This window comes from Molothrus aeneus, chromosome Z (assembly GCF_037042795.1).
Source record: "Molothrus aeneus isolate 106 chromosome Z, BPBGC_Maene_1.0, whole genome shotgun sequence".
NCBI classification, from domain to species: domain Eukaryota; kingdom Metazoa; phylum Chordata; class Aves; order Passeriformes; family Icteridae; genus Molothrus; species Molothrus aeneus.
This window is the reverse complement of record NC_089680.1, coordinates 69,180,792-69,206,006: the sequence shown is the minus strand read 5'-3', so window position 1 is coordinate 69,206,006 and position 25,215 is coordinate 69,180,792. Positions and strand designations below refer to the sequence as shown.

Sequence of the window (25,215 nt, the reverse complement as noted above, 5' to 3'; positions counted from 1 at the left end):
AGAAGTTGCCCAGTGTCAGTCTCCAATTCTGGGTGTGTTTACTCATTTAGGGGAAAAACCCCCAAATAATAGAAGCTTTTCTTGACATAAAACCAGAAGCATTTTTCCTGTAAAACAATGTAAGTGGATGGAGCAGTTTTTCATTCATATCACTATCTAGTAAAGCTCTTACAAAATACTTCAAAAAGTCAAAAAAGGACTCTGTGGTTTCAATACTTGGACTGTGAGCCAAATAAATGAATTTGAAAGTGCAGGGTCATGCCTGCAGCAGCTTGTGGGAGTACCTGTTTCGTATTTCAGAGAGCAGGTCGTGCATAAAGGGCTCCCTGATAGAGCAGCACTGGGGAGGATCAGCTGCAGCCACAGGGAAACTCAGAGCTTGTGGAAGTATTTTGGTATTAGTTTCTGTTTAATTTCTCTTTGCACAGTGTACACATTCAATGGGCAAGGCATAATTAGAGGGGCTCTCTGGTGTGGTGTGTTTTTACAGAGAGCTTTGCCTTCTGCAAATGGTTGTGGGCTGAAGTGAACACAGGCACTTAATGCTCAGCACAAACATTGGAAATCCTCAGTAATTCAGGGCACAAGTGAAAAACTAATTGAGGGAAGTGTAGGGAAACCTAACCCATGGCAGTGTCAGATGTGCCTCGGGCTTCCTGACACCTTATTCTGAGGCATTCCGAGGGTGTTGTGAAAGGAACCAAGAAACGAGATTAAAGGGACCAACAGTGCAGCTTGGCAAAGTAGTTGCTGTGTATTCTGCAGCCTGAAAATGGAAATGTTTTCATGTTCTTCCTGCCTTTGTGATTCACTTGTGGATTTCAGCTAAGCTTCAGTCCAGCTCTGTGACAGGCAGTTTATAACAGGCTCATAACTTTCTTGGTGTTTCTCATTTCCCAGTCCAGGGCCGTATTTAAAGAGTTAACGTCGCTGAAAGAGAGATGACCATTGCATTCTCCCAGCACCAGTTTTTGTCACTGTTGCCTGTGTTTGTGTGTGTTAATAGGTGTATGTATGAATTTATATAATAATATTTATGGATCAAGGACTGATATCTTCATCTTTAGAACAGGCAAATGGGCATCACTTGCGTGTGTTGAATGACAGAAGCAGATTGGTGGGGAAAAAAAAAGACAAAATAAACAGTTTTGATTCAAATATGGAATAAAATTAAAAGGGGCATTTTCAGAGTTAATAGAGTAACTGCACTCTTGGTCCACTTCTGAGCTGGTTCAATGGCAGCCTTGCCTGATACGGAAACCAAATTTACTGTGTCCTACCTGTTGGTTGTGTAATGACTGCAGTTACCTCACCAAGGCTGTTTTTATGTTCAGCACCTGTATTTACTTGTCTTTAGGATCAATATTCAACACCTGTATTTACTTCTCTTCAGGACCAACAAAAGGACTAGCCAACAACCCAGCTTCTTAAAGCAAAGTGTTTGTTTAGAGCAGTGTGAATGAAAGGCTCTGGGAACACCAAGAGCAGTCCTTATGTGTAACTTTTTTTCTGCCTGGGAATGCACTACTCCCCTAATGCTAACTGGGTACAAGGAGCTTTTAATTCCCCCATCAAGCTTCCTTCCATGTTTCTCTCTGGACAGCACCCCCAGCAACTGACACAAATTTATCCAAAAGAGAAAAGAGTTCTTTCTTACCTTTTGACAGGCCAAGTGACCTGAAGAAGCTTTTGTGCTTCAAAAGTTTATTCTGTCTTGTTTTCCCACTTGTTAGTTCGTGGGTTTTTTTCCCTTCAGCTCTATTGATTCTGCCTAGGTGTAGGACAGAACCTCACACTCTGATTCCAGGGCTTGGGGGAACTCTGAAAGCAGCATGAAAACCAGGATGAAGGGTTCTGTTCTGGGGTCATGGAGGGATCTCAGATGGGTGGGAAACTGGTGCTCTTAAAGCCAGCTGGCAGATATTTCAGCTGCTCGTGAGCATTTGAAGAGCACAGGACAGGTGTAGCACTGTTTGAAACAATACAGAAGCCATCTCAGGGATCAAAGTGTGTTTGAACCCTCTTTGCCCCGCAGCCTTATGCTGCAATGGTAACAGATAAACATTTTAAGCTAATACGCAATGTGCCTGGGTACTCAGATGTGCTGCTGGGACAGACCTTCCTATCTCTTCCCTCAAACCCACCATTCAGCACAAGAAACTTCCCAGAACCTCTGTGTGTCTTCATCCAACATGTAAAATTGAGAAATTACTGTAACAAACTGTTAGAAAAAGTTTTTTACGGGGTTGCGATACACAATCCTCTGTGAAGATGTTGAGGTGTCCTTACGTCAGAGTCAAGGTTTTTTCCCTTTATGTTCAAAGAGTCAAATTTGGTAAACAATAATTTTCCAGCCTGCTCCTACTGTTCTGTATTTGTATTCTAGAATCCAAGAATATTTCTTTCTGAGGTGGCTGGGATCTTGAGTATTTCCTAGTGGCACAGTTATATTTTTTTACTTATGTCACTCAGTGTGTAAAATTAAGTAAATTTCATCAGTCTCTTGGGCATTCAAGTGATGTTCAATACAGTATTCTGTTTCTTTCCTGAGTTTTTATTTCCACAAGAAGTGGAGATGCTGGTGTGCAGAAGCATCCTTCCCTGCTGTGGGATAGTGCAGGGAAGGAGGCACTGGAGATGACTCTGAAAAGTCCAAAGGTCCACACTCCCTTTTGAGTGTTTCTGGCATGTGACCCAGTGTGATGTGCAAATGTCAATTATGTGATTATGAAATGATGAGATGAGCACTTGTGATGTGCTTTAGCCAGATCATTCCTTTTTATGTGGGATGCTCCATCCAGAATGAAGGAATGGGATGGTATTGTAAATTACTTTGTGTTTTAGTAGTCCTAAGACACCATGTTTGCTGTGTTTCCTCTGTGGCTGAGACGAGCCCATCCTGTTCAGCTCCTTTTTCTTCTGCGTGTGGAAGGCTGTTAAATGTAGGTGGTTTGGGCTTGCTTTTTGATACCCTGCCTGCCCAAAAATGAAAGAACTGGGTGATGTGCATGTGTCTGCTTGCCAACCAAAGCCAAGCTGGCTCTGCTCGTTCTGGGTTTTCTCATTGGACTGCGTCAAGGTAAGTTTCAGAAATATGTAAGAAATAAAGAATGCAGCCTATGTCTGGAAATATTGTTGGCTAAGAGGTGAATTTAAAATGTCCATAGCCTAGCAGTTCCTGCTGTAGGTGCTGGGAGCTTTCTGGAAGGGCATCCCACTAACCTCAGGAGAAGGATCCAGGAGCAGCCATTCACTCAGTGTGGTCATTCACCGTCTCTGGGGTCTCTGGAGCCCCTCAGGGTCCCTCAGGGCAAGGAGTGTCTGAGGCAGAGCTGTTGGTCTGTGCAGGAGCTGAGCTGGAGCTGGGAGTTGCTGCTCTCCCAGCAGGACTCCTGCAGTGGGTTTGCATCCCTGTTCCCCCTCCCCTCCTTTCCATGCACTGTGTGCTGCATGTTGAAAGGGGTGAGTCACCTCTTTTATTATGTTTTGAATACTTTCCTCCCAAATGTAGTTTATTTTCTGCAGGGAAAGGAAAGAATTTATGCTGTCCTGGTTCCTTATTTTTATCAGAGCTCTTGCTAACAACTTCCAGCTGAGGGAGTTCTTGATATTTTTAGCCTGAGATATTTAGCTATTTGAGCCTCTCTACATGTTTTCCTCCTGATATATATTAACTGGAGGGGGAGGATGGTTCTTGTCAGTTAATATATTCATGAGCATGCCTGCCAAATTGCCCACACTGACTCCCAGGAAACTGAACACTTCAGAGTTGGGGGGAAGTTTGAGTCTTGGTCTGAAGTATTTGCATCAGCTTCATTACTCCATTCTCTGACTGATGCTGCCATAGCTGTGTTCTCAGGAAAGCTTCCTTTTTATTTTAAGAGGTGGTGTTTGTATAAAAAAAAGAGACGTAATTGATTTCTGCCTAAAATCACAAAGAAGTAAATAAACTAAAAAGTCAAGAATCATAAAATGGGATCTTGCATTAAAGAAATAGAGTTTCTTTGGAAATATCTTCCTTTTCTTTTCTTCTTTTTTTCTTTTTTTTCCTTTTTCCAAGCAGCAGAATCCTCAGTCTCATTAGTAATGTTACTGTTTTATTGGTTGTCTGTTCTGTGGTCTGATGGAGTTCTTCAATATTGTTATAGATATTGTACTCGATGGCACATCTTACAAACAGCATTTTCAAGTTTCGGAATAACCTTACCCTTCCCTGAAACCCGCATGAACACTGTTTTGAAAGAAAATACTAAAAGTCACTCACATTGACCTTCTGCCTTTAAGATCCACTTCAGCCTGTTTATCCTTAATTTCACAGATCTTACTGTCATCAGATCTTTTCCCTTTTCCCAACAAAGTTTCAGACTCAAGATGATCTGTAGATTTGCCTCAGTGTAGTGTTTCCATCAGGTGCTCCAGCATTGTCCTGTGGGGCCTGGGAGGTGGGGCTGAGAGGGGCAGGTGGTGGGAATCACGCTCAGTTTAATGCGAATTAAATGGCATTTGCTGTTGTATGTAAGTGGACCGTGTTGCCTTTTCTCTGCGTCCCTTCCAAGGTGTTTGTGTGTACTGGACAATACATGCCAGGGCCCTGCAGGGTGAGGAGATGACTCTGCCTCCTCTGCCCAGGCTTTGTCCCAGTGCTCTGGTCCCAGTGTGCTCCGTGGCAGGAGCTGGAGCTGCTCCAAGGCTGCTGTGGCCTGTTCCAGGCTGTATCCCATTACCTGTGGCCAGCTGGGCACACATCTGCACTGGCAAGCCTGCCCCAGCTCCTCACCACCCAGCGATTCCCTTAGGGACCCTCAGGGGCTCTTCCAGGAGCCACTGGCTAAGCTGAATGTAGCCTTAAAGTTGGCACCTCAAATCCATTATTTTTGGGGGTGTGTGCCCAAAGGCTTTTAAAATGTTTGAATATATTTTTAAAAAGAAAAATTAATAATATTTGTTTAGTCCTTCCTGCCCTGCTCCTCCCTGAGAGTGGGCAGTCACAAGTCCCTCCTCTGACACAAGTCTCTGCTAGAGGATGCAGCTACTCACTGTAGGTGCACCAGTTTTGTTTTTAAAGACCGGTTCATATTACATGCTGTCACCTCAGCCTTTGGCACAGAGGGTCTCTGTGCACCTCTGAGTGCAAATATGCATTATACAGAGTGGTTTTAGGCGAGCTGCTGTTGTTGGGAGCTGTCAGTCTGCTGCTCCATGACGAGTGATGCTGCTGAGGAGCTGTGGGGCAGCACTGCCACCTCCAGAATGCTGCCTGGTCTGTGTGAGGGCCCCTCCGTGGGACTGAAGGATTAACCAAATACTAATCTTAAGCTTCTTAACACTTACTGAGAAGTCAAAATTTCATTACTTTTAATTGTTTTGTGCCAGGCTAATAGATGTTGGCATCTTGGTTGGAAATTTCTTTCCTTTTGCAAATCCAGTCCTAATAACGTTTAATTTTTTTTTTAATATATTTTGCTGACTGAATTTCCTGTGCAACTTGCTTTAAACTGCCGTGCAAGTTGCAGGGATCCTAAATAAACTGAGCAGCTGACTCATTTTTTTTGCCATTTGTACCACTTTTTCCAGTGGTCCTTCATGAACATGGAAAGTTTTGTAAAATCCTCGCAGGAAAGGGATTTGTTACAGAAAAGCTGCAGGGAGCAACTTCAGCTCGGTGTATAAAAGTTCGGAAGTCTTGTTTTAAGCTTATATTTTAAATCTCTTATTCTGATAATGACCAGGCCTGGTCTTGCTTTGCTGATGAGACCTGACAAGATCATCATCCATGTCATTTCATTTGTTTTCATGGCAGCCCTGGGGAGGGAAATAACTGGAGCAGGAATGAAGCTGTGCCCTCCTCCAGAGCAACTTGGCCGCAGAAAACATCAGAGACTTCAACAGATAAATATGTATTTATGTAGAACACGCACAAAAAACACGGGCATCAGCAAAACCCTTTGGCCCAGGTGGGATGAATGGGAGACAATCACCCTCCCAGGGGCCAGGTGGAGCAAGATGCCCTGGAATTTGGGGAACTCGGAGTGCTTTGTCAAACCAGTCCTTATCGAGTGTCTCCTGCTAATCTTCCATCTCCAGGTTACTGGTTTTGAAATTCAGTCCAGCTGCTGTGAAGTTGGCACCCGCCCATTGTTCGCCTCGAGGGAAGTGTGAAAAGCACCGCAGGGGGCTGATGTTCCCCCTCTCACCTGCGAAGGGCACAGGTTGCATGAGAAAGGGAGAGGCACCAGCCTCAGGAGCTGCTCTGAAAAGCTGTTTTTAGAATTAACACACAAATACTTGGAATGGAAGCATCAGGGGAACGTGTTCCTAGTTCAGGGTGGCGTGTACTGAGTGCTTCAGCTCTAGACTGAAGTCACAAGCACCGATTTGGGAGTTGGAGGATGGAATATATTTTGTTGTTGTGGTTTAGGTTTAGTTTGAATGGGTTTTCTGAGTTTTGTGAGGATTTTTTTTTTTTCTTTTTGTTGTGTTGGTTTGGGTTCCTTTTGTTGGTTGGTTTTTGTTTGGGTTGGGGTTTTTTGTTTGTTTTCTATGGGGGGGGGATTGGTTTGAGGGTTTTTTCATTTATTTTGAGTGGTTTTGTGGGTTTTTTGAGGTGCATGTGTTAGTTTGTGTTGAGGAGGATGATACCACCTCAGGATCTCTCCATGCCACGGTCAAATCCGCATTAGTTTTATACTCTATCCAGGCATTGGTGCTTCCATATGTGAATAGTGCAGGTGTATGAAGTCTGTAACAGAGTTTAGTAACTCTCTGAATCAAAACATCACATGCTTTATCAACATTTGTTGTGGGAACAGCTGACATATTTAAATGATAACAGTATATTTCTTCTACTGTTTTAAACGAAATAGTTTTATAGGCTTTTGAGTGAAGAAAGCAGGAAAGCACATTCAGGTCTGAGGCAAATGATGAAAAATTGCAGCCTCTCAATAACTTTACTCCTGCATTTCTGTGAGAAACAACTGCTCGCTTTTTAAAATTTCTGAAGGTTTAATAAACTTTAACAAAAATACAAGAAAAGCACTAAATAAGGAGAAATTATAGCACTGGAAGCCCCAGGCCATCCTGTGATAACAATGCTGAGGAGGCAAGGACATATTACAGTAATATAACTATACATAATCTACAAAAACTTCTCCTAACATACATATAACGTTCACCCCTTAATTGTGAGAGCCAACTATCTCATTCCTCATCTATAACAATTCCTTGTAATTATTTCAGTGGTGTTGGCTAAGGACGAATATAATAAGAAATCATGGTTACTTCTTATATTTTCCTTCCAATAAACCCACTCAAAACCCTAATATTTGGATGGTTTAATGAGATCATGACTGTAGAAGTGTGCTCAAGCTCATGAACAAGCAGCACATGTTGCTTTCATTAATTCCATGTGAGGTTTTCACAAACAGGCCGGCAATGGCTCACGTTTGTTAAAGTGGATGGGTAAGATTACTAAAACAGTGAAAGGTACTGAGAAAAGTTTCCTCTGTTTCAGTTTCCTCTTCCAGGGAAGTGAGGGCATGGCAGTGACTCAAAACTTTGACTTAGATTATTAGTGTGGCATTGAGAGTTGAAGACATGAAGGGCAAGGCTGGGTTTCCTGAGGAATGTTTGTGGCCAGCGCTGGTGAGCAGCTTGTCCCAAATGTCCCCACAGGTCTGGAAGGGAGATGCAGCAGGGTCTGTCTGGCTTCTCTTTTGGGATGGCAGAGCCCTGGGATACTGCCTGGGGAGGGCCTGGAATTCCTCCCCTCTCTGGAGACATTCCAAAGCCACCTGGACATGTTCCTGGGTCAGTAATAGAGCTCTCACGGGGCTTCAGTTTGTTCTGATGGTTGATGCCCATAACAAGCTACCTTTGGAAAATATATTTTATTAAAAATTAGCTCTCCATGGCTGTTGTGCCTTCAGGGAGGATTGGAGAAATTGCAGGAATTCCCAACAGAAATAATTTCTAAAGGTAGGCTGCATGGGACTCAGATTTATGTTCCTTTCACTGTAGCAAGACTCATGTATCTCCAGATACTCCCTTTTCTCCTCATGCTGCTCCCTTTTTCCTGCAGTCCCACATTTCTGGGGATGCAGAGAGTCTGGCAGACACCATAGAGATTAACAATTCCAAGTGCATCTTCATCTCTTGCAGTCTCACGGTTGATACAGTTCAATGTTTACCCACCTCTTGTCCCTTTTCAAGGGCATTTCATTTTGGGGTTTTTGCCATTTCCTTTGGGGCACGAGAAGCAGAGTCCCTGGGGTTAGGTTTCAGTCACAGTAATGCTTGTGCTCTCCTGGAGAGAGGGAGCAGTGAGGAGCCACTGAGTGCCCACCTCCTGAAAAGCAAGGACATTATTTAGGTCAGAAGCAGTGGGAAAGGAACACATTGTGAAATAATGAGCAGTTTTTAACTGTGCTGATCTTGCCAGCGTTGTCTTGAGGCTCCCGTTGGACTTTACAGATCTTTATCTCAGGTTTGCTTGTTCAGTTGTTATTCCCATACATATATTTTTTCCCCCACCTTAGATTGTTGCTTTGTAGCCTGAGGACACCTTCAAAGCTGTGCATCTAAAGGGACTCTGAAGGATTGGATAGCTGCATGAGAGTCCTGGAAGTGTGGTTTTCATCACCCTGGAGCGTGCTTAAGACCTTTTCAGTGACTGCAAATCCTGCACGGGCTCGTCTTGTTGACCAAGCAGTGGAAAGACTGCATCACGTGTACAGGCATGATGGAAGCCCCAGGAAATTCTCTGCTGTGTTGGCACTTTGATTTCCTTGCTGGAAAGAGAGCAGAGGCTGCTCGTAGGGGATGTTGAAGTTCTTGCACCCCAGTGTTGTCACTACAACTGTGTTCTTTCCTGCTGCTCTCACCCCCAGCTCTGCTCCTTGAATTCTCACCTGGTACCTCTGTCCACCCAGCTCTGAGCTGTCTTGCCAAGGATCTTAAATGCCACATCATGTGTGTCATCCTGTGGTTTTTCTTCTCTATCTTTCCTAATGTTTTCTTTTACCTGAATGTTCTGTGTTAGCTCTGCTTACTTTTCCCTTACACATCTTAAAAACAACGATTAGTCTTGTCTTCATTTGTGAACTCAAAGCTTCTTTTCTCTTTTATTCAAATTACACAGTTCTTCCCTTGTCATCTATCCTGTGGGCTTCATATGGGCATGAAGTTGTTGGGTTTGTTTTCCTGTTTGCGCATCCCTGTTAGGTGAGATGATACATGGAAGGCATAATTTAGATCTGAAGAGGACATTTTATTGCTAAGGACAGGCATTTTTCACATGCACGAAGAGCAACCTTGACCATGATTTATATTTCTCGTTGACTTAAAATGGATGAGTAGTTTTGAGCTGTATGAGTTAATCTTACACTGTGAGCCTTTGTGTGATTTGTATTTTATGTTTCTTTCCTGAAGGAATCCAGACCACTGGGAGCAAGGAGTTAAACAGTCTGTGCTGTTTTATTCTTGATTAGGAATTTTTTTGCTTGTGGTCTTGCTTGCAGTTCGTTCTCCTGAACATGCTCTCAGAGATGAGCAACACAGGCAACACATGTAGCACCACTGATATTTTTGGGGTTGATGTTCCACCAGTTTGCTCAGATCTTGTGCTGCTCAGAAAAGACGTGTCCCATAAGGAAAATTCCATAAGGAAAATTCTGAGTTTAATCAGAAAAATGCCACAAGTTTTAGCAGTGTTACAAAGCTGTGGTTGATTACTCACTGAGCTGGAGAAAAATCCCAGAGAGAAGAGGTGCAAACAGCAGACTTGAAAACTTAGAGGGAAGTGTTGTTCCCTGTGTCTTGCCATTAAGGAACTTTCCTTGTGTTTTGCTGTGGTGTAAGGATTTGCTTTAAATTTAATGCAGTTCTCACGCAAGAAGAATTAACATTTATAGAAAAAAACTCAAACCAGTGCAGTGCCAGAAGGAGCCACAAAATGCGTTGTACATGCTAAAACTATTAACTGATTTTAATACTAAAAATATAAAGAACGTCAGCTGGTCTGAAGGAGAAGACTGACCCTCAGTTAATGTACAACATTATTTCCAAAGCTGTTGAAAACTTGAGTGGCAAAACACACAGTTTTCCTGAAATTTTCACTCTCTCCTGGGCAAACAAGGCACCCTAGGCAGCTGTGCCTGGAGTGATCTTGCTAAAAAGAGTATTTGTAGGGCACTCCAGCCTACCCAAGGTGAAAAATTAAATGTCTTCAACAGATGCATGGCAAAGGTATGAAAAAACTTCTTCTGTTGCACCTAAACATTACTTCAGTTTTGTTAGCAGTGCTATTATAACCACTTCACATAAATTTATGAGAAATTCCCTACATAGTACTGAATTCTGAGATAAACGATGAGCTGTCTTGTTTGGCTACATTTTTATATCCCAAAATGTGTATTACTGTTAAGTTCTTTATAAGTGGGGTTTGCTTCTTAATGCAGCCATTAAAATTCTGCAGATGCCTTCGTTGTGGGAGTAAAGGCCAGTCCAGTCATGCTTTATAGTAAGAGTACATTTATAAATTGTTTATAGAGAGCTAATAAATAATTAATGTCTGTTATTAAACAGGTTACAGGCATGAAGAGTGTGTATTATGTATGGCAGTAAGCACACAGTAGAAGGTGTTAAAGACAGTGTTTTGTCTAACTGCCATCCTAAAATCCATAACAAATGACCCTTTGTTAAAATATATATTAAACATTTGATTTACTCAATGCAGATTTATAAATACTTTATAGTTAGTACTAAATATAATTCCAGGACTTGACTCCAGCCTTGTAGTAAAACCCTGCTGAGGAGGGAATGGCTTTTTGAGGTGAAATCGAAATCCAGAGCTGTGAACGCCTGGTGCTGTGCTGAAAAGCTGTCTTTTTGTCATATACTACTAAAATAATATTTTAAAAAAATAATATGTGTTTTCTAAATAGACACAGGACTGAGTCAAGCATCAGTAATTTGGAAGATAAAGCAGAGTATTTCAACTTAAATACAAGATTTAGATTCAAGTCTTAGTTTGAGTCATGATGAGAGTAAAAAATGGTATTCCTAATGAAAAATAATTTCTGAGTTTAAACAGAAAGTTACATTTTCTTTATTTTTGGTTTTAATGCAGCCATCTGCTGATGCTAATAAAAATGCTGCATTTAATGCAGATTTCTGTATGTATGTACAATTTCTTATGAGATCTGTTTCTGGTTTTACCTTTTGGAGAGGAGAGAAACTTTTGTAGGTACATTATACATAGTACTGAATTAATATGACAGATATATTGTGAAGCTTTTTTTTCAGTCATAGGTCTTTGTGGTATGCCTTTCCTTGTCCTTTTATCTTTGATGGTAGCTGGTTGGTTTTGTTCATTTCAGATATAGTCTTTTTTTTTTGTTTCAGTCTGTCTCCACTAGATGTGAGACAGAACTGAAGGATATTCCCCACTTAGCTGAGAGCTGAAATTTTTGTGTTTTTTTTTACTCTGTTCAATATCAAATGAACAGTTAATGCAGAAACAGGAGAGTTCCTTAGTAAATCATAAGTGTTGATTTCCTTTCCACTTTAATGCTATTCACTGCAAGTTTAATACCTTTTTCTTCACTCAAGAGTTTTTGCAGTTGTTTAGAATCCTGCATCAATACTTCTTTTTGAAAAAGAGCATATTACAGTTTGATTCACAATTTTTCTTCATAAAAGCTTCTTATAGCATAAACATAGTTTCACTGAGATTTGAACATTATGCATTGTAAAACTGAAGTGGTCGTGCCTGAAAAAATCTGTCCTCTTCCTTTCTGTGTATAAAAGATGAAACAGGGAGGCATAAATGGATTTATTTGTATATGCTGATAAAAATACATAGTTGGTAGAAAGAGGAGAAGGTTCTTAACAGGCTTTAGTTCATCAGTTGGTGCTGGAGGTGTGTTGTGCAAAATCTTTGGTGGAGTCTTGGAGCATCTGCGTCCCCTGTCCCACCGCTGGCAGTACCAGAGGCAACGCTGGCAGGCTGCAGAGGAAGCAGAAAGACTCTTTCCCCTTCCTTCTGCAGGTAGGAGTCCTGGTGAAGATGAGGGTCAGCAAAGCAAGTCCTCGTTCTCTGCTGTTGGTAATTGCCATGTGCCCACTTCTTACACCCAAATCTGCTTTTGAGAGTTTCCAGAGTAATTCAAGATTAGCTTCCCTTTTACTGCTGAGAAACAGGGAAAATGAAGAAAGGAGGATAAAGGCAATAAATGAAGCATGGAATAGCAGTGTAATTATTGCAATGTGCTTGGAAGTGTCCCAGGCCAGGTTGGACAGGGCTTGGAGCAGCCTGGGACAGTGGAAAGTGCCCCTGCCCATGGCAGGGGGAAACAGGATGAGTTTTAAGGTCTCTTCCAACCCAAACCATTCCATGAATCTGGTATTCTATGTGTGTACTTTTGTGGCTTAAGAGCAGAATCTCTTTAATACCACATAAATATCTCAAGTCAATTTCAGGTGGTGTGTAAACAGCATCCTAAATACAAATATTTGCTGAATCTTAATATTCTATTCATATTTAACTGAGAAGTGAAAAACACATGGAAGTTGTGCAAGTTTGTTTTTTTTTTCCTAATGAACTTTTCTGTGTCCTCAAGCGGTTCAATCAGAATTCTTTAAAATGTCACTGAGAAGAAATGAAAAATTGTGCTCAGGCAGGAGTTTGCTCATGAACAAAAAGCAAACTGGTGTTTATATTTAATAAAACATTTTTGATTTCATTTTGAAGGTATATTATTTTTGCACTATTATTACAGAGGATTTTTACATGAAATAGTTCATCACTCATGATATATTGGTAAATATTTCTGAAGCTCTCCTTAGAAAAACTGACCACAGTTCTTGCATGGAGCTCACCAGTATTTTTAAACCGTAAACCTTTGACTCCATTAAGACATTTTCACTATGTTTTTCCTTTTGATCACAAGCTGGGAGTTTTATGTACTTCTTTGCTGTGCCTGGAGTGGCACGGATGGTGATCCCCAGGGGTTTTGGTTCTTGGAATTGTTGTGCAGTGGCTGTGGTCAGGTATTGGCTCAGTCAGGCACATTAATTGGGCTGCAGTGTTGGGGCACATCACCTCCCTGACGTGTACACTTCTAGAACCTTAAATTGTCTGGCTGTGAGGAGCCCATCTGGATTTTTTTTTCCTTTTTTTTTTATACCTTTTTTGTTTTCCTTCCTCTCATTTTTATTCTGCTCCCCCCACCCCTTTCTTTTTAAACTTAATTTATTTATATTCTTATTTACACTTTTCAGTGCCAACTTCTGGCATCCTAAAACCTGTCCATGCCCTGTTGAAATCTCCTATTTGCCTGTCTACCTGCTGCAGAAATTGCATTTTGGCAATGTGACATTGATTTATATCCTGCATTTCTTGTCCTGCCTGCCTGTGAAGTTATCCATGACGTTAACTTAGTAACTGAATCCAGTTTGGATTAGAGTATTCTAGTAACACATACTTAAGAAAATAAAGAATTTTGTGTTTTCTCCTGTAAACCAAGTGTAAGGCAACCCTTTTTGAACTGAGTATGTCATGTACAGAAGTGCATTTACAACTATTAAGAGTGGAACTACCACTCTTAATTGGGTCCTGCACTTGGTAGAACTGGAGTCTTCTGCATGCTTATGCCCTTGAAATTTTGATTTAGAATAAGTGCACAGTTGGAGACTGTGTGACAAATGTTTTGCCTCTTTTCCCCGTTTCATAGAAAATCTCTGTGTCAGTTCTTCTACCAAACATCAGCTGTCAGTGCAGAAGCAAAAACTTCCCATTCATTTTCTTTTGTATCTGGTTTCTTCCTTTCAAACAGTAGCCAGTGGTAGCAATTTGGAGAGCTGGCATTCAGATTTTCTAGACTATTAGTCAAACATTTGGTAGTAGAAATTCAGTACTGCAAGGCTTTATTATTGCTGAGGCTTTTTAAAGTTTGGGGGTTTCTAATGTGTGGATAAACTCTTTGTGCTCCTGATTTTCAAATACCTTCCTCTTGTTGCTGGGATTCTTTGTTTGGAAAGTATTCTTACTATAAAAAGATTGTGGGAGGATATAGAAAACCGCTATGGCTTTTTTATGACCTGCATTTCAAAAGGAAGGTGTATCTGGTAACTTCCAGTTCAGAGTCTAAGAAAATTTTCTGTAAAGTTGTAAAATACACATATTTGGGTATTAAACCATCCCCTGGGCAGTCTGAGAGGAGAGGAGGCTCAGCAAAGTCATCATGTGTGAGGTGTAGCTCAGGTTGTGTGCTCCAGTTTATCTGGAGATGTTGCTGAGTGGAAACATTGAGTAATTGGGGGGGTCTTGGCTGATCCTTCTGGGCCATGGTCCAGAGCAGCAAGGGACTGGGGGAGCAGCAAAGGACTCCCTCCAGCTCCCTCTGTCAGCCAGGGCTGGGCACGAGGAGCAGGCAAGGGTGTAAATCCCTGGAGCAGGGTGGCTGGATGTGCGGGGTGGAGGTTGAGCAGGTGAGAGCCCAGGCAGATGTGCGGGGTGGGGGCTCAGCAGGTGAGAGCCCAGCCAGATGTGTGGGGGCTCAGCAGGTGAGAGCCCAGGCAGATGTGCAGGGTGGGGGCTCAGCAGGTGAGAGCCCAGCCAGATGTGTGGGGGCTCAGCAGGTGAGAGCCCAGGCAGATGTGCAGGGTGGGGGCTCAGCAGGTGAGAGCCCAGCCAGATGTGCGGGGTGGGGGCTCAGCAGGTGAGAGCCCAGCCAGATGTGCAGGGTGGGGGCTCAGCAGGTGAGAGCCCAGCCAGATGTGCAGGGTGGGGGCTCAGCAGGTGAGAGCCCAGCCAGATGTGCAGGGTGGGGGCTCAGCAGGTGAGAGCCCAGCCAGATGTGCGGGGTGGGGGCTCAGCAGGTGAGAGCCCAGGCAGATGTGTGGGGGCTCAGCAGGTGAGAGCCCAGCCAGATGTGCGGGGTGGGGGCTCAGCAGGTGAGAGCCCAGCCAGATGTGTGGGGGCCCAGCAGGTGAGAGCCCAGCCAGATGTGCGGGGTGGGGGCTCAGCAGGTGAGAGCCCAGACAGATGTGCGGGGTGGAGGTTGAGCAGGTGAGAGCCCAGGCAGATGTGCGGGGTGGGGGCTCAGCAGGTGAGAGCCCAGGCAGATGTGCGGGGTGGAGGTTGAGCAGGTGAGAGCCCAGCCAGATGTGCCGGGGCTCAGCGGGCAGGAGTGGCTCTGGCCAGAGCAGGCTGTGTGCAGCTCTCCTGTGGGTGCAAGCCACGGTGATTTGAGGAGAAATCTGCACTTCAAGCGTTGCACATCCAGTTCAGGTGTGCTGAGAAGCTGCCACAGGTGTGCTTGCCCTCACACACGGACACCTTCTGCTGCTGTTTTGCTTTTGTTTTGTAGGGAAATGCCTTGAGTTCCTCCACCTCAGTCCCCAGTGCAGAACTCGCCACCCAGCACAGGTGGCAGTCTCAAAGCCACGGGTGGTGGTTTGTTCCCAGGAACAGCAGCACAGCTCCCTGTTTTGGGGGGGAAACTTAATGGTTCCAGGGAGAGGCTCAGTTGTCATCTACTGATCCAAATACTTGAGTGGTGTTAATATTGCAGCGTGATTTTACTTTCTTCATTGCTGTTGTAGTCTTTTCTTGTATCACTGATGAGTTTTTGGATGCGGCCAGAGTAACCTCTCACTATCTCCTATTTGTCTTCCATTGATATTTACCATCAGTTTTTAAAATTTAGCCTGAGGCACCTGATGCTTGTCTTGCCTTTCTTTTCTCCAGGTTATGTGTTTTTCTGAAGAAAGTCTGTCCTCCAGTTCCCTGAATTTCTTTGACTTCTGAGGTCTGATAGCTTCACTCTTACCATGTCAGAATGATACTCTCTCCAGAAGAAAATTTTACTGCTTCATAATAAGTCATACAAATTACTTTCCACCATTACTTTTTAGGTAGATACTCAGGGAATTTCATCTTGTGTGTCACCATCCCAGATGATTCCCATAAAATTCATGAGGTGACTCGTTACTGTCTCTTCAGGGCGTCCTACCAAGCTCTCAGTGCAGAGTTTGCATTTTACAGTCTGAACACATAACTGGAGCTTGCAGTGAGTAGGGGCAATGGCACAGTCTGCATTTAACATCTGCATCTGGGTTTTACCAGGATCTGCTGTAAAAGAGGAATAAACTCTTTTGCCCAGCATTATTGGTGACACTTACAAGGGAGACCAGCAGTCCAACCCTAAATATCCTGGGGTTCTTTGGACAGGATATTAAATGTACATTCTCTGAGAAGGTCTGGGAAGGCTACCAGCAAAACCATGTCCATGTAGGAGCCAGATGCTCAGAAACTGATTTCTTTGTATGAATGAAAATCAAATTAGGTGCTGCTTGCTCAGTGAGGCTGGTGGGCACTGCATGTCCAGGCAGTGCTGATCCAGCTCACCCCTGGGCAGCTGCTCTGTGCATTCCTGCTCCCTCCTCCTCCTCCTCAGCTTTCTCCAGGGGATGCTGTAGCCAGTTTTTTTTTTTACTCAGAGCAAGCAGCTGCTTCAGGAACAGCTGTAATATTTTAAGATGTCATATATCCATAAGTAATTCTGTGATTTTAAAGCTTTAAAGTTTGCGTTTTGGTGAGGACTGTGTCTCTGCTTTGCTCTCTGATTGTGATTCTCTCCATGCCAGTTCTGTGCTGCTGCCTTTGCTTACTGCCAGGTCATGGCATTTAACTCATTAAGTACAGGAAATTTTATACCAGGGATCAAATACCATGTAAAAACCCATTACTATCCCATTGAAAGCAGCAGGGAAGACCAAGGTTACCACCTTTACTATCAGGAAGAGGTGGAACCTCAAGTATTTTTATTAAAGTCTCAGCTTACACTTTAAAATGTATTTTGTCAGGTAGCTATTTTTTAACTACCATTTGGAATATTTTATAATTATGGTAAGTTGTGTAGTTTATATGGGTTAAGCCAAAGAAACTACTTAGAGACTTTAAAAATCAGTATGTTTTCATAAAATGTATTACTTTTTTTCCCTAACCGTGGAGTAGGAAGCCTGTGAAACTACTGGAAATCTTGAGGAATATATATGCCAAACACAGGTGTAAAAATGACAGTTTTTAAATTTGAAATTCTGGAGGTCATCAAGAAAACTTGCCTTTTGATGAAATATTTGGGAATCGATGGGAATTGTCCCAGTCAAGTTGGAGCCTTCAGAAGAGTGTTTTGATTCTTCAGTAGTCTGGATCTGTAGTAATTTCTACAAGCTGAGTCCTGAGACAAAAAACTAATATGAAATTCAGCCAGAGTCAGATAAAAGCAATGTGGGGAAGGCTGCAGTGTGACAGCACAAACCAAGACATCCTTAGCTGATGAAAATATGTAAAACTGTGCAATTAAGTGCTTGTGGGGGAGACTGCAGACACTACCACGGCACTCATCTCTGATCTTTCCCAAAAGATCAGTGCATACCAAATATCTATTCAGTGTTTAGTTACACACTGGTGCTCAACTTAACATGTGGCTGGAAATGGCTGTGCCAGTGTTTGAAGTCTGCAGGAGTTCAAGTAGCAAAAGTGTGTGAAATGAGGACATACATACCCAAAGAAAGGTGAGCTGCAGGTATGTGGGTGAACTGAATAACCCTGCTGTTGTTTATTGAGCTATCAGAGCAGTAACCAAGGGGAGGGTGGGCTCACTTCAGGAGGCCAGTTTTTGGGACGTCTTTTAGGGAGAGGGTCAAGGGGAAAAGAGACCAGAGGTGGGTCTGCCTGCTGGCAGAGACCTGTGCTGGGTGAAGGCTCTCTCTGTCTGTGAAACTGGGGTGAACAAAGAGAAGGATCCCTCTTTTGGGAAGCACCACCAGGCCCCCATTCCTCACAGCACTGGCCGTTGCTTGGATGAATGCAAAGAAAGTGTTCTCTGCTTTGTGCAGAGAGAGGGAGGAATAGCTGGGTGTGGGTCACGTTGAACACATTTGACACATTTGACACTGGCTGTGTTTGCAAGGCAGTGCAGGAGCTCTCAGGGCACTCCAGTGCCAGGAAAACATGGAGGATCTGTTTCTTCAACCAGTGCTTGTGTTCCATTCAGTACCTGTTCCTAAGAGCAGCACTCAGACTGCTGATGGGACACAGGGCACTCACAGTGACACAGATCATTCCTGAGCTGGAAGAGGGAGCGGTGGAGTGGCCTAAGTGGAGCCTCTTGGCAAGGGCAGCCTGCTGGCTCAGGCTGAACTGCCCAAAATCTCAGTGGTGTGTGGGATGTGTGCAGGGAAATCCCTGCAGCCTCCAGGCCCTTCGTGGAGCTGCCTAAGCACAGGGAAAAGGTTTCATGGACTCCTCAGGTAGTGCTTGAATTTGATCGAAAACCATGGCTTATCTGGTCTCTTGTCCTGTCTTCTCTCAGGTGGGTGGTGGACAGCAGACTGAATCATGTAAATGAGTAGAAAAAAAAATATATATACACATATATATATATATATTTTAAAAATGTAATATATAATATATAATATATTGAGATTAGTAGAAAAATATTTATATATATACACACATATATAAATATAAATATATATAATATATAATATAATATATAAATATATATAAACATATAAATAAAATAAATGAATAAATAAATATACATACACATATATCCATATCAAAAATATATTAAAAATAAATACTTAGGAACAAATTATATTACCATATAAATATGCTGAAAACAGGGAGAGAGAAGGAGCAAAAAATTATGGTCAGTATGACCAAGTAGGCCAGAAAGCTTGGTTTGGCATATTAAATAAATTCCTTAGAAGGATTGATTACCAGCGTTTGTTGAAATTTGGTAAAAGCAGCTTGCCTTCAGGAGCTTTGGAACAGGTTTTAAAGTACTGAATTAGTGGAGTCAAGAAAATTTGTTCAGAAAAAACCCGCTTAAAACACATGCTAAGATTCAGTGGTACTTGCTCTTGTTTTAGAGAATGGGATTTGTAATTTGAATGTGAGATGAGTGAGATTCCTAGGATTTGAAAAGAAATACGGATTTGAACTGAAGTCTATAAACATTCTTGAAAACCACAGAAAAGCTACTTCTCTGAGCAGAGTAGTAATTTGGGAATACATGAGGTCTTCTGAAACATGGAGAGTAACATTTAAGATCTCTTCTATCTGAAGTTGCTTTGCATTCTTGCTCAGCTGCTTCACTCAGACTTACAATTATGTATGGATATTGATTTTCTAGTTCTTTAATTACTGTTTGGAACCCACCAAAAGTTAAATGGATGGCGTGCCATATGCTGAACTCTCCATACAGGAAGAGTTTTCAAAAAATTACGTCTTAACAATCTAAAAATGTTATAAATATATCTTGGTGATGTTCAGAACTGGAACATTCCCATTATAGATACTTTATTTTTTTGCATCCAGCATCAGATGTTAGCAGCATAAAGGCTCTGGGTGACGGAGGAAGTGGTGGGAACACTTGTGTGATGTGCAGTCTTAGTCTTTTGGTTTGGAATTGGGTGAGTTCACCATGTTTCCATCAATGGAAACAGCGCTGCATGGCTTGAGTTGTAAGTTCTCATTAGGCTAATTGCATCTCCCCATCTTTAAGATGTAGGAATGCAATTTCCACGTCACAGTTAGAGGAATTACTGTTTATTTCCTGGTAGTATTCTGATAAATGCTTGACTTGAACTACTTAAGTGGTTCTTTTCTGTGGAATTCAGTAGCTGCTTGTGGGATGTAGGAATGCCTTGTCCAATTAGAGCAGGAACTTCAGGCAAAGTGCACCAGGTTAGCAACATGAGTCAGACAGTAACCTTTTTTGTTTGTTAATGGAGTGACTGTATCATCGGGGTACAGATGAATATGTGCTGTAATTGTCTTGGCAGGGAGGGGGAAGCTCTGGCCTGTGTCATGTCTTTAACAGAAATTACTGCAGCATTGTCATAAATTGATTGGAAATATTTTTTCTTCACATTACTCATGGGATGTCAACAAGTATGCAAATGTGAAAATTCAGCATATGTCTGCTCGCTGCTTCTGCACGGTTTCTCACACCAGTTTAATGAGTAAAAACTGTCTTTTTTTAAAATGTCACTTCAAACTCAAGTCTTCTGGTGTTGAAGACCACCTCACTAATACTGTCTTAGTCTTGTGACAGGATGTGAAATAGTTCATTAATTTGTTCATTGTACACACTTGAACTGTAGCTTGGCTTTTGTCTTTTCTGTTCCTCGCCTGTGGTTACAGTTTGTAATTTTGGTATTCCTCCTTGTTAAACAGTGTTGCACCTTTTTGGGCGTCTCTGCTGTCTTTCCCCAGAGCATCAGTTTCCCGTTGATCCTTCCTTGTGACACAGTGAAACCTTAGTATGTCTCTTTTGATCTCTTCGGTGAATGCATTTATTTCCGAAGGAACCCATAACATTGTTACATTCTGTAAAGGCTTCCTGAGAGCGCAATTACAAGGGCTGGGGCAGCCATGCAGACGTAGGAGGACCGACCCCACGGGGTTATTCTGTGCTGTGCTCCTGTCCCACATTTGTTGGTGAGAGGTGGCCCCAGCCCTCCTGGCACAACCCTTGGCAGTCTGGGGTTTACCACAGCTGGATCAACCCGGAAGCCTAAAGCCTTCTGCTGAAACGTGCCACATTTACCCTCCACGCACTCATTAAACACCATTTCATTGCGCTGCTGGTTTGTTTAGCCCAAGAGGTAACAGCATTTACACAGAGAGGTCAGCAGCTAGCACCGTGCTTAATTCGCACATTCTGTGTGTTTAGGTGAAAAGTTTTAGGGTGGTCTTGTTGCAATGCTGAAATACCTTGTGGTTTTGGAGTGGTGACAGTGGGGACAGGCAGGGATGCTGGGCTGTGCGGGAGCACTCTGAGGGCACCCCAGAGTCCTGAGAGGAGGCACAAACCTCTGTGGGTATTAAAGCCTTGTGCTGTCAGCGTGGGCATCGATGTGCCCGGTGTGCCAAAGCTTTCAGTCGGTGGCAGAGCCGTGGGGGTGCTGTAACCCCCCGCAGCAAACCCAGGGTTTGTGCTGCTCCGCCTTCCTTCACGGGCAGGAAGGATGTGATCACACAAACCCTTTTATCTGGACTGCAGGCTTCATGTTTGGATAAGAACAAAAAAGGGACTCTCATAAGACAAATGAGGTGCTTTAAAGCATTACTGGGTATTCAGGATGTATGGGCTGTGGCAGAAAAGTGTTTCTTCTCTGTCTCTTACATCTGTCTTAGATTTAGTCTACAACATTTATTGCTTAAAATTTGCATGGTAGTTGAACTGAGAAGAATTAAGCCAACTCTTAAGAAATCCTCTCTCCCCACAGTACTTAGAGAGTTCAAACTAAAACCACTCATATGTTTGAATTATATATATTTAATTTGAGAAAAAAGTACATCTTTGCTTTTGAAATTGGACAGAGAGTAAAGTAATATGTGCATGTATTGCATGTACAAAGTACAAACAACTAGTGAAAACCATTTTTGGGGAAGGTCTCTCTGAGATTTTAAAATTTCACACTTGATAGGTCACGGCAATAATTACTGCTCCAGCAGAGCCTTGATGACAGTGATCACACAGAACATGGCATAGGGTTTTGAAGAGGAAGACAGATCCTCTCCCTCTCTTCTTTGTGTAGCCGTCTACAAGTTTTTGGAAATTAATAGGGAGAATAGTCAAAATAAGAATTGCTGTGTATTACTACATGCATTCAAATACATTTAACTTCTTAAAAACAGTGCAGGTAGCAAATATAAGAGACATTCTCCTTCTCCTTCTCCTTCTCCTTCTCCTTCTCCTTCTCTTCTCCTCCTCCTTTTCCTTCTGAACAGCCTGGAGGCTTGCAGACGGACAAACAGGAAGCTCTGGGGAATCATCTGGAGCTGTGGCAGTCATTTGTAGCTCTGCTGCCACCAGAGCCCAGGTCTGGATGAATTTCAGGATCTGTTTTCCCTTTGCTGCAGAGCTGTGGTTGTTTGGCCATGGATCTAGGCTGCCATCGCTTCTCCTGATGCAGCCTGAAGTTTCCATGTTTTTTGGAAAAACCACAGGGCTATTTTTCAAGAGTGCTAACAGCTTGACACATTCCACATGCTAAAAAAGCTGACCTGGAAAAGCAATCAGTGACGCTGTATGAATATATTGTATTTACAGTAAGCATGCTCACCCAGAGCAGCACTGGGTCACTGGTTAGCTCACTAGGCACTTGTCCAAATATTAAAAATGTTGACATTAAGTAATTTGGGGGCTTAATAATGTTTTAATTAATGACTATTTAAACACCTCTGGTCAGATTGACCTGCATGTCTAGTTGAACAATTCTGGTAGAGGTAATAGATTTGGCACTTCATTACTTTGTGGTTTGTGGAAGGCAGTGGGGCATATCTCAAACTTGTGATAATCCTTTATTTCTGAAAAAGAGGAGCAAACAAATGCACAATACTAAATATTGTCCTTTCTGTTTATTTTTCAGATTAGCACTGTACGTATATGAATATCTGCTCCATGTAGGAGCACAGAAATCAGCTCAGACATTTTTATCAGAGGTGAGTTTTTTACATGATTTCCGAGGGCCTGCAAGTGAAATAAATATGATTTGGTCTAAAATAAGAGCAGTGAAAACCTTGGGTATCAGTTTGCCTCAATCCGCTGTTCCTTATTCTCCAGAACCCAGTTTGCCATATCATTTTACATGATCTTGTGTGACTGTTTTTGCTGTGGTTTGTAATCCCCATTCTACACTGGGGAAGATTAATCTATTTTCTCTAATAAGTGGGCATGCTGGAGAACACTTCAATGGTACTCAGTTTTGATGACCTTTTAACTTACTATTGATATCTCCAATTGTGAACGATGGGCCCTTCTAAATGTATTTTACATCCCACTGTCATACACTATCAGTTCTTCTCTGAAGCACTGCTGATCTCTCTGTGCTCTCACCATGCTTTTAACCACTTCACTTCTTTTCATCTGTTGAATCAATGAGGGCCACAACCACTTAGGTCCTGCTTTTTTAAACACTTTCAACTGCTAATGGAATTTTTACCTTTACACAGTAGTTTTGGGGGTTTTTTTAAGAGTCTTTTCAAAGGCTTTGTATGCATCTTGTGAAGGTTGAAGTAAATTGTGTCTCATCAGCATTTTACTTTTGCCCTAGGATACAAATGTATGCTGAACACATTGAAGTCTTCTGGGTTTATTATGGTTTTTAATCTTTGACAAGAACATACAAGATAATAGCAACAACAACAACAATATCAATAACTAATAATAATAACAATAGCATAGTAGTAGTAATAATAGGAATAGTGAGCAGAAGTTGGGAAAAAATAGGCAAGATATTGTCCTAGGAAAATTTGCTGCTTTAACTGATCCTCCTCCAAAAGCTAATTAAATTATTATGCTGATGATGACATTTTGGAGATGGAAGAGGAGAAAATGAAAATCCAGAGAGTTGTTTGTGATATTCACACAAAACTGACAAAGCACAGATAAGGAAAAAGGGTAGAATTGTAGTAGGACTGGTTTACATTTATAATAAAGCATGTTTTTGACAATTGTTTTATCTCTGTGGTAAAACATTGGAAAAATAAGAGAAAATAATGTAGAGTATCATCTTGGCTTTTCCAAGACAGCTGTCATTTGTAAATAATGCATTCCACAAGGTAAATTTTGCTCACTTTGTTTTTATGATGTTTTTTCAAAATGAACAGTTGGCAGAAGCATAGCTGGTATGACATCTGGATTTCCTGAAAACATTAAATACCGTGTCTTGAAACTCAGCTTTTAGAACTAATTTAGTCTTGAGTTACAGAGAAGCTCTCAGGTCTGAACACTGAAACATAAGGATATATCAAATCTTCAAAAGTAAGACTTGTACTCATCAAGAGGTGGTAAACACAGGTCAGGGACAATGAGTAGTGCACAGAGTGGGTATGAGGTACGAGCTGTGAGTTTATTTCCCTCACTAATTAGCAGTGCAGGAGGGTAAATGTGCTGGCAGTTCTTGTGAATGGCTCTGTGGCTGCTGGGCTGGATGCTCTCTCAGTTTGGGTGGGTTTCATTTCTAAGTTAAACAGTTGAGGTTAACTCTAAAGCTGAGTGTTGGGGCTTAAAAGAAGAGCACACACAGATTGTCTGAGCTGTAGGGCAGCCAGTGGTGTCTAAAGGTTAAGAGCCCTCTCTCACAGATCTGCCAGGGACCGTGACTCAGAGGAATGGAACCACATTAAAGGAAAATAGAAGTTGGACATCCGTGAATCCACTGTGATACTCTGTAACTTAGGGATGGTTGTCCTGAGCATCCCCATGTTTTTGTCATGCTTTTGTGTCTAGTTTGACTTTCGTATGCTTCTCTTGAAGACCTGATCCTTATCCCACATATTTTCTATCCTGGAAATCAGATTCCAGCCTCAGATAATTCTATTACCCTGGCTGGACCTGGTTGGTGGGCATTTCCCAGTTAATCATTCCCTGTCTATGAGCTCAATCACACTTGACAATGAAGATTTTTTTTCATAAATAATAATTCTTCATAAGTCCCATTGATCAGACAGACTGCATCTGCTATGTTAGACATGAGTACGGGTATTTAAAACAAAACAAAACAAAAATCTTTTAAAAGGGTCCCAAACTTCCACATTCCCTTCAGTTTCCTCCTCCCAGTCAGTTTCTCAAGATGACATATGTCCCAGGAGCCACTGAAGACCTGAACTGGGTAATTTCCTCACCAGGCCCTGCTTTGAAGAAAACAATCACTGCTTAGACATAATGTGGGTGTTCTTCACAGACATAATTTTTACTGCTAAGCGAATGAAATTTCTGCTTCAGGAACCCCTTTTTCATGCTGGTTGTACAATGCATCTCTTCATTATGTGATTTTGAACCTTCTCAGAGGTACTGTGTGTTCCTGATTATTAGTACAAGTCTTTCCAAGACATTCCCAGGCTGCATGAGGAGCAGCTGTGCCTCTGAGAAGTGTATTTGAAGAGTGTGTAATACCTTTGTAGTGACTTTGGCTTCCAAATATTTGTCACTTTTTCCTGCCAGCACTTAAGGAACTTTAGGCACTTAAACACTTCAGGAACTTTGTGAAATATGTTTTTTGTGTATTAGCTGCTGTGTGAGGGATGTTGGTTTTCATTCTGCCAGCTTTACCAACTCAAGTGATAGTGGCTCAGTGTTATTTTTTATAGACAATTTAAAATAGCATAGTTATTTTTGAAGAGTTGTGTTC

General features: G+C 42.1%; 1 protein-coding gene across 4 annotated transcripts in view; it reads left to right on the top strand.

The window, feature by feature from the left end:
- SSBP2 (single stranded DNA binding protein 2) overlaps positions 1 to 25,215 on the top strand; it is a 126,061-nt gene that overhangs the window by 10,268 nt on the left and 90,578 nt on the right. For all 4 annotated transcript variants that reach the window (XM_066568750.1, XM_066568749.1, XM_066568748.1 and 1 more), the window contains exon 2: positions 22,453 to 22,525. In XM_066568750.1, the coding sequence (XP_066424847.1) occupies positions 22,453 to 22,525 (73 nt within the window). The remainder of the gene's footprint in view (positions 1 to 22,452; positions 22,526 to 25,215) is intronic.